Source organism: Phaseolus vulgaris, chromosome 9, assembly GCF_051622355.1.
Source record: "Phaseolus vulgaris cultivar YP4 chromosome 9, ASM5162235v1, whole genome shotgun sequence".
In the NCBI taxonomy this organism is placed as follows: Eukaryota; Viridiplantae; Streptophyta; class Magnoliopsida; order Fabales; family Fabaceae; genus Phaseolus; species Phaseolus vulgaris.
In genome coordinates, this window is record NC_143506.1 from 14,882,165 (window position 1) to 14,891,590 (window position 9,426).

Sequence of the window (9,426 nt, forward strand, 5' to 3'; positions counted from 1 at the left end):
TGATTCTTATTTAATTTATTGTTTATCGCTTATTAAAAAAACTGTAAAAAAAATAGCTAAAAAATCTTCTATTTTTAAGACAATAACACGTTCGCTTCCCAAAATTTAATGCATGTTGAGGCTAAAACTACGTCTGAAAAAAATAATTTAAAAAGTGATAAAAATAAACTATTTTTTTTAAAAAAAAGTAAATCAATAACGCACTGGTACGTTTAAAATTGATAATTATTTATTTAAGAACAAGCTGCACAAGATACAATATCCTTTTAGAAAAGGAACAACATTATTTTTGTGACATTTTTAGTAGAATTGAAGTAAACAATTCTAAACACTCTTGGTTAATCAACTTCGATCATCCATCCCTTCTTATCTTCAATAGTACCAGTTTGAATTCCTGAAATGGTATCGTTCAACTCTTGACAGATGGTTCCGGAACCCGTTATATAGTCCATCCTGCATGTACACAACTTCATGTTTCAGCCAAATTTGGATGCGTGTCACCCATTCATATCTCCTCTTCTAAACAATTGTTATAAAACATACTGTAGTAACAAAGTCCTATTATCTAAAAACAATCTGATAATATAATTTATAAATAAAGTGTAATAATGGACTTTTTAGTAAGAATTATTATTATTTTATTTATTTAAAAGTTTAGTGAAGTATAAATATTATTGGCCTTCTCACCGGCGATTTTGGATGTCGAGTTAAGAGTTAAATTGTATGTGTGTTTGTAAAAGGGTTGAACTATCCTGAAGTGGTTCTCATTTATTAATTTTTTATTGTTGATAAAAAAAAACTAAAAATTAGACCATTATTTAATACAATTTTTTTCTATGTTTAATATAAATTAGGACATTATTTACCTTTTATTCTGGTAGGTGATACTCCCTACCGGGGCAACACCTACTGCAGTTCCTGTGCAGAAAACTTCATCAGCCTCAGCCAATTCATCCACACCAACAGTACGTTCTTCTACCTGAACCAAATTGGCCAATGTAAAAGCGTATTTCAAACAGAAACTCACAAAAACAATACAAAACTTAACTCTGTAAAATCCATTAGCCAATGTTTCTAACATCAGGCCTAAAAAACTGTCTTGTGGTCAGTTTTGAGCTCTTTTTTCTTACTCTCCAGTTAAATACTTTTTTTTATCACTATTTGTATTATCTTTGAACCGTCAAGATAGATAGATCATACAGTAAATGTTCACGTCTTTCAAACTCAATATTTATGTACATAGGAAGTTTATACCAGTTATAAGATCAGCACTCACTTGAAGGATAATAGACAGTTAGATTGAGGACTCTTCGGAACTTTAAAGAGCATTAAGCAAGAAACAATTAAAGGATAAATAAATATTAGGTTGCGTGATCATGTAGCAGCCGCATATATGTAATTATATAAATATAATACCTGATAGCCATGATCACGGGCAATTTCAATTACACTTTTTCGGGTAATTCCGGAAAGAATGGTTCCATTGGTAGCAGGAGTAGCGATGCATTTTCCCTGTGAATGGAAGCAACTAGTTAAATTAGCCTGTTATAAACGTATATGGCTGAAGATTTGTCCTTAAAGTAATTTTATTAAATCGTTTAAAATGTGCACAATTAACAGAAACAGTTATAATGAAGGAGAAGATGAATAATTCGAAGAATAATACCTTGGCAATAAAAATGTTACAAGAAGAAACCTCCTCCAGATTTTGCTTGGTGGCTGAATCAAGGTATAACACATCTGAAAATCCTCTTTTCTTGGCTTTAGTTTGTGCCATCAAAACCTACACGTGAAGACGAAAAGCAAATTGAGCACTCTATTTTGCACAAGTTCTGAACCCTATGAAGGTCACGATCTGATTCATTTAGTTGGTGATGCGTTTCCTAGTTAAATTATTCCAGGATCTACCGCTAAAGAAAAATGAAAAATATTTTATTAATATCCTCTGTCACTAACACAGATTTGGCCTCGCTTATGTGACATTAATTGACGTTGCAGACGTGATATTTGATGAGGATGTGACACTGGCTCTATATTATAATATATGACTCGTAGCACATCAAAACTGGTTACTCGTGTGTCTGTAAGTGGTTACTTATATAACGCATGCAAAACTGGTTATGTGTGTAAGTGGTTACTTATGTGACGTTTATGGCCACCCACTCTTCATGAAAAAAAATTCAATTTTTTTTTAATAAGAACCATATATTATATCGGTTAGATGACTTAACCGGTATAATAAATACTCAACCATAGGTTCCTCCACATATACTGGCTCACGCAAAACTGGTTATCCGTGTGTCTGTAAGTACCTATGTGACATTTATAGTCACCCACTCTTCATGAAAAAAAATCAATTTTTTTAATAAAAATCATATATTACATCGATTAGATGGCTTAACCGATGTAAAAATCATATATTACATCGGTTAGATAGTTTAACCGATGTAATAACTCTATCAGAGCTAGTTACCCAGCCACAAGTTCTGGCACACGCAAAACTGTTTACCCGTGTGTCTGTAAGTGGTTACCTATGCGACGTTTATGACCCACCCACTCTTTATGAAAAAAAAAATCAATTTTTTTTAATATAGGTCATATATTACATCGGTTAGATGACTTAATTGATGTAATATGGGTCATCATGAGTAAAAAAAATATATTACACCGGTTGTTTCTAAGGACCGATGTAATATATTCTTGTTTACCCTATATTGAAGTTCGCACTGCTCATTCGCGTACAATCTAACTTTGTCACGTCATTGTCACATTTGTAATGTAAAATGTGTGTCATGTTCATAGGTGTCAATATATTATGACAAAAAAATAGGCTCATTTTATACAAGAGTTGATTGAGTTTTTGTTGTTGAGTGAAAGACGTGAAACGCATACCGGTGCATAATTGGAAATGGTTTTAACGTTTCCAGTGCCGCGGCGAGAAGCACGGTCAAAGTTCTCCTCCACATGCAAGTTGAGCGCAGCCGAACCCTCCTGTGGTGCGAATAAACCACTTGAAATGTTTAAGCCATAAATTGAAGTAATTGTAATGTGTAGCGTAGATAAAGAAAATGAAGTTTGACAGACCTTGAAATAGTTGCGAACAGGGGAAGCGTATATGAGGAATGTGTATTCAGGTGCAGGAGCCAAACCCAAAACTGGACCCGTTCCTAAGAGCAGAGGCCTAAGGTACAAGGATCCTTTTCCCGGCGGAGGAATCTGCTTAGCTTTTATTTTTAGAATTGAAACTGGAAGCAATTAATAGTTGAATAATATAATTAATTGTCGTACCCAACGTTTATTAGCCAAGACAGTTTGTTTCAAAGCATGAACAAAATGATCGATGGAAGGGGATGCCATGCACATTCTTTCTGCACCAATCTTCATGCGAATGCCATTTTGTTCAGGACGGAAGAGTACCACGCGCCCATTTTCTCTTCTGTGTGCTTTTGTACCTTCGAATAATCCCTGTTTTCGTATTTCAACAACAATTTCACCATTCCCGCAATAAACAAAATCTTAAATTCAGAGTTCTTACTGTATCATATCACTTTTCATTCATCAAATATTCGGTTTTCCTTCTGTTTTTTTTCTTTCCAGGAGTTAATTAGAAGGCATCTAAGGGACAGTCGCCGCAGAACGAAAGCTCATAGCTCATAAACATGTAACTATCAAAATTACAAAATAAAAAACACCAATTTTACATACTTTTATGAATTTATTATAAAATTAATATTTTTGTTAACCATATTTGTAGGAAATAATTATTAATTATTTTTCTAGAAATAAACTAAATTAAAATAAATTATAGAATAAAGGAATATTTTATTTTATAAATGTTGAAATAAATTATCTTTAAATATATCGATATTGAATTTGTTTTTGTAATGTTTACACAATACATGTTTAAAACTGTAAATATACTAGAATTTACAGTTAGAGGAATAAAAATGATACAAGTAAAAACTGTTAATGTTAAGAAGATAAAATATTTGTTAAAAAAAATAAGTTGTTTATTATACACACATATATAATATTTAATAACAAAATTAATAAATAATATTTACAATTATTAATTCAATATAAAAAGGTTAATAAATTCATTTAATTATAAATTAAAATTATTTATAATTCTAAAAAAGTAATATTATAAAATAAAAATTATTATAAAGATATGCAAAAAGAAATCGTCTTGACTTAATTGTATGTAGGTAACGGATAAGACTAGACCGCACATGTCTATGGCCCAACTTGAGGTCAGTGACCTAACTTATATTAGGTGAACCTTTATTTCCGTGTATTTAATTGAAAAAAGCTAAAGTTGGATAATTGCAGAGTCTTTAAAGTTTAACAAACTATCTTATTTAAATAAATATTAAATTATATTTTAAAATAATATTGTTATATTAAATTGTATATCTATTTACTTTTGAATACTAAACATTTGACCAACGTATAAAACATAAAATTACAAATAATTTATATTTAGATCTAATAAATTTAACCTACTTGTTTTTAGTTTTGTTTTATGTTTTGAGTAATAACTATTTTATATTTTACAATTCGTGATTTTTTTAATATATAATTTTTTTCATTGGCTTATTATCTAATAATTCTATCTAGATATATTAATTCTATCTAAAAAACTTTAATATCCAATAAATCTATATACATGTTATTAAGCTGTACTAAACGTTAAAAATTCAAACTAGACCAAAAAAACAAAACTAAATAACATACCAAACTTAGGCTTTAGATTTCTAATGCAAACAAAACACGTTTAGACAAAGTTTTCCCTTACTATTTTCAACCCTTCCTACTTTTAGTAATTTCTTCATTCAAACGTGTTTGATAATCTCAATTGCTTATAAACTAATATGGTTACAAGAAATTTGCTTTTTATGCGAATTTATTTTAATAATTCTTTCCTGGAATTTTTAAATTGCTTGAAGCTTTTTTATTTTTTATCAGTAATTTATTTAAAAAATCTTTTTTTTTTCAAATAACTGAATATGATCGTTTATCCAATTTATATATATAATAAGCCAATTTGAAAACTATTTATACCAAACTTTGAGTGAGATTATGAAACACGCAAGTTCTTTCAGTGGTACACACGTCCATATTGTAGAACCATACAAGGCAGCACATGTATAGAGTTAAAGAGAATTTGAAATCATACATACCTGACCATAATTTAGGACCCCAGCTGAGGGACTGAGTTCAATGTTTCCATAACGACTGAGTTGACCTTCTCCAAAACTTTGGCCCTCACAACATTTACTAATGTACATATAATCAGTAGGCATCAATCCAAATCCAAGGTTGTCCCAATTCACATCAGCATAGTCCTCATCACTGTGTTTTGTTTTGTTTACAAAATAAAGAAAAATAAGAACAAAGTGTTAATTAGTTGATACACATTATTAATTCCAAATATGGGTATGTATAATAACCATTGCTTAAATTGGTAATTAATAGATTGTATAGTTTTTATACCTGTAAGTAGGGTTGGGGCTCTCAAGAGGACAGGGCTGAGAAGCAAACCTATTGTAAGTTCCTATCTGTTACAACATAACACTACACTTTAAGTAAATGTTTTAATCAACTTCACAATAACAGTACCATTTTTTCATTTGTGTTGTTAGTTAGGTTGTTGGAGTAGAAGTTTGGTGTCCAATTTTTCATTTTTAAACAACCTCCACATGTTTTCATTTAATTGCACTTTTTTGGATTTTCTTGATTGTTATTGTTTAGTTCTCATAATCTTTAAATGCTTGTTTTTATATTAAATTTTATTCAGTGATTAATCAAAATATTCATTTGTATAAGTATGCAAAGTAAGATAAAAATTTAAGAAAGAAAAATAAATAATGATTGAATTTGTTAAACGACTGTAGCCAGTAAAATCTTGTTCTTTAAAACTTGGTATGTAAATAAAATAAGCAGAAAATTGTACCAGATAATTAAAAATATGCGAATACACCTATATACTTTTTAATAGATATATTTATCATATATAAATTCTGTTTGATACTTTATTTTTGACATAGAATTTTGTTCAAGAATCGATTGTGAATGATATGGTTAAGTGATTTAGATTTTAATTAAAATAATTGACTAAACTAATTACAAAATTAATAGATTATTTAAATGATCAGTTTTGGATGGAAATGAATTCAATTTGATAAACACTCCACTTTTATGAAATATAAGAATAGAAAACGTGGGAGAAACGTATAATTTGATAACACTAAGTGAGAAAAGAAGAACACTAGAAACATCTTCCCCTAATATGAGGATAAGGTAAATGTCCTCATGGACATGGAAATGATAGGGAGCCAACCAGAATTAAGAACATTATCTGCAATTTCATTAACAACATTATCTGCAATTTCATTAACAACATTATCGGCAATTTCATTTGTTGATGATAATAAACTTTCATTTAATATTGCTCACTAGATCACGTGTCCCCATAGAAATAGAAACGAATAATGGACATGAACTTCATTTTTTGTTAAGTTCTTGTATAAAACTTATAAAGAAACACAAACAAACTCAATATGGAAAATACTTCTTTCCTAAACAGAAACACTGACCGGCGCTTATAGGTCTTTTGGTACAAAACATTTAGAGTAATGGATTCAAATCAAATCTCAAAAACTATGTATAATGAATACATACATATCTACATATACATATACATATATGTATTAAACTTTAATTATTAATACTAAATTATCCATTATGTGAGAAATATAAATTATAAATCTTTTTTACACAAATTTTACAGTACGAACTAAATATTATCTTTAAAATAACTTTTTTAAATAATTATTATAAATTAAAAATCATAGTATTTAAAGGAAAAAATTATAATTGGATGAATAAGAAGCAGTTTCTTATCTATAATTGTTGAATGATGTTAGAAATAAATTTATCTCTTTAAGTATTATGTGAACTTATTTTGTATGGATAACCTCCACATGGTACTACTGAATATGGTTAACACTAATTAAATTTCCGGTGTGACGTGAGGATCAGTATCCTCATCTTAATATATGTTTTAAATTATTAAATTATTAATAATTTATTAAGGGACGTAAATAAATGAATATTTATTATTTCCTTTGATTCTTAGTTTAATATTTTTTTATTTTAAATTTTAATTATTCAATTTGTTCAAAACTCACAAATTTAGAAATATATTTTTTTATCACAATTTTAATTACATTTTTTTTTTGTTTTTTTGGTTTTGTTCAAGATTGTTTACTACATTTCAGGAAATACAAATTTTAAAATTGAGAAAATACAAATTTCAAATACATATATTGTTTATTTTTTTCACATGAGAATGTTTTAATTTTAATTTTAAGTGTTAAACGTTACACATTTGTTTTACAAAAAAAAAATCATTATTTATCAAGTGTACTTCTTCAATATTTAACCAGTTTACTCTTCTTCTTCTTTTTCATCACAAACCTTACTTACACATTTTTTTTTTCTGTGTGATTTTATTTAAATGGTGTATTACAATATTTCTCAATTTCATCCAATCACTTAGTTTCTAGAGTTTAAGATTTAGAATATTTGAATTTTATCCAGTTATTATTTGATAGTTTGATTTCACAATTAAATGTGTTATCCTTATAAAACTATTAGATGGGAGTTTAAGGGACTGCTAAGCACATGCTAATTTTTTGGACAAGAGTTACAACATTCCCTCCTAAGTTTCCAATTTAATTTAATTCATAATTTATTGATAAAAAAATCTACTTAATTATAATTTATTTCTTGACATTTGGTATTGATAAAATAAAATATATATCTTTTTTTTATCAGCAAAAATATATCTTTTAACATTATATCCTTGATAATCATGTTTATTTTTTAAAAAATTTAGTTAATTAATATTTAAAATGAGGTGTATGAGCGTATCTATTGAAATAAGAAAAAGATTTCATATATATTAATATGGAAACTAGGATATGATAAATTTTGACTTTTAAAATAAAAATAATGAAACTACACCTATATTATATTCCGTTGTTATCCCTAATCATTATTCCACTAGAGAAGATATGTTTGTTTTATTTATATTTCTTCATCTTTCATCCATCAATTAAGAAAAATAATCATAAAATGAAGATTAAAAAAAGTCATTGGTTTAATTGAATCTTTAAACCACATAAAATTAAGATCTCACTCATGTAATTGAATTTTCATATTATTTTAAAAAAAATTCTTATGAAGAAAATACACATATTATCTGTTTAGTGTAAACAATATAATAACATAATTATGGGATCTGGTTTAGTTTTCCATATTATATAATTTTTATAAAACCATTATATTTTTACGGTTAAATGGTTCTTATAATTAGTCCTTCATATAAGATTGGTTTGGAAGATAATATGTTAAATATAATTAATTAATATGTTTATATATAATTCTTACCTTTCAGATGAAATGGAGTTTTTATCGGATAAGGATCATTCAAAATATATGACATGGACAAAATTCAAACCTAGACTTCAAAACAAAAACGAATTTTAAGTTCTTCTTCAAGATGACGTGGTTTTCTCTCTGTCTTCGTCACACATGAGAATCTTCAGGAATGTGTACAGTGTCCCTAGATCTGTCCATTTTTGTTCCATTAAATAATATTTTTGTATTATAAGAAAATTCATAACCAGTAATGTATATCTACAAGATTAGCAGCATGTGAGGTTTGTCTCCTTTACAACCAAACAATGAGGTCTAAACTTAGAATCATATACTATAGTGGATTTGAGTTTGATGAATAAAAAAAATTGTATTATTATAATTTAGGTCATAATTCTTATCATTAATCATATATTTTATGTTATCAAAAAAAAAAAACGCAAAAAATATACGAATTATCAACCGCATACATTAACAGTGTAACCAATTTTAATGTTGCTCTACTGCATATGCTAAATCTGTTCTTTTGGTCGATTATATCTGAAACAATGTACGATGAACAGCATGCATTATAAGAGGAAATTATAGTGCGGATGGAAAAGAGAAGGTAGGGAAGTAAGAGAAACCTTGGAGAACGCAGAAGCAGAAGTAGTCTGAGGAAGTAATCTCCTGAAACTGGAGAAGGACACAGTGCTTCGGATCATTGTGCTCGGTCCAATGGTGAGGAAATTAGGATGCTAAAATTAGCACTGGTGTTGTGTGTCCCCGGAACACTGTGAATCCGAAACGCCAAATAATTGAGAACAAGAAAAAATGTTATAAGAAGATTGAAGAGAGAGAGAAGAGAGGACCAGATACACCCACCTCTGCAATCAGAACATCCATTATTTATACATGCAGGAGTTGCTTTCTTTTACTCCTTTTAAACATTACATATGTGAAAAACATATTTTAATAAATTTTAAATGCACGAGTTGCTTT

The 9,426-nt window shown here is 28.3% G+C and overlaps 1 protein-coding gene across 1 annotated transcript; it reads right to left on the reverse strand.

Annotated features, from left to right (window-relative positions):
• Window positions 1–207: 207 nt before the first annotated feature.
• On the reverse strand, window positions 208–9,426 carry LOC137821767 (branched-chain-amino-acid aminotransferase 2, chloroplastic). Its single transcript, XM_068626515.2, has 10 exons — window positions 9,072–9,426; window positions 5,497–5,561; window positions 5,184–5,355; window positions 3,289–3,465; window positions 3,085–3,216; window positions 2,893–2,991; window positions 1,667–1,783; window positions 1,417–1,512; window positions 867–979; window positions 208–453 (listed from the first exon to the last, which is right to left on the reverse strand). Exons 1-10 carry the CDS (start codon window positions 9,147–9,149, stop codon window positions 339–341), a joined length of 1,164 nt encoding a protein of 387 aa, XP_068482616.1. The 5' UTR covers window positions 9,150–9,426; the 3' UTR covers window positions 208–338.

Bases quoted from the DNA above. Each gene is read 5' to 3' on its own strand.
- LOC137821767 (XM_068626515.2), bottom strand. From the start codon at position 9,149: ATGATCCGAAGCACTGTGTCCTTCTCCAGTTTCAGGAGATTACTTCCT. The intron at 3,217-3,288 runs GTACGACAATTA...AAAGCTAAGCAG, and splicing joins TCTTGGCTAATAAACGTTGG to ATTCCTCCGCCGGGAAAAGG. The intron at 1,784-2,892 runs GTATGCGTTTCA...CTTCACGTGTAG, and splicing joins CCATTTCCAATTATGCACCG to GTTTTGATGGCACAAACTAA.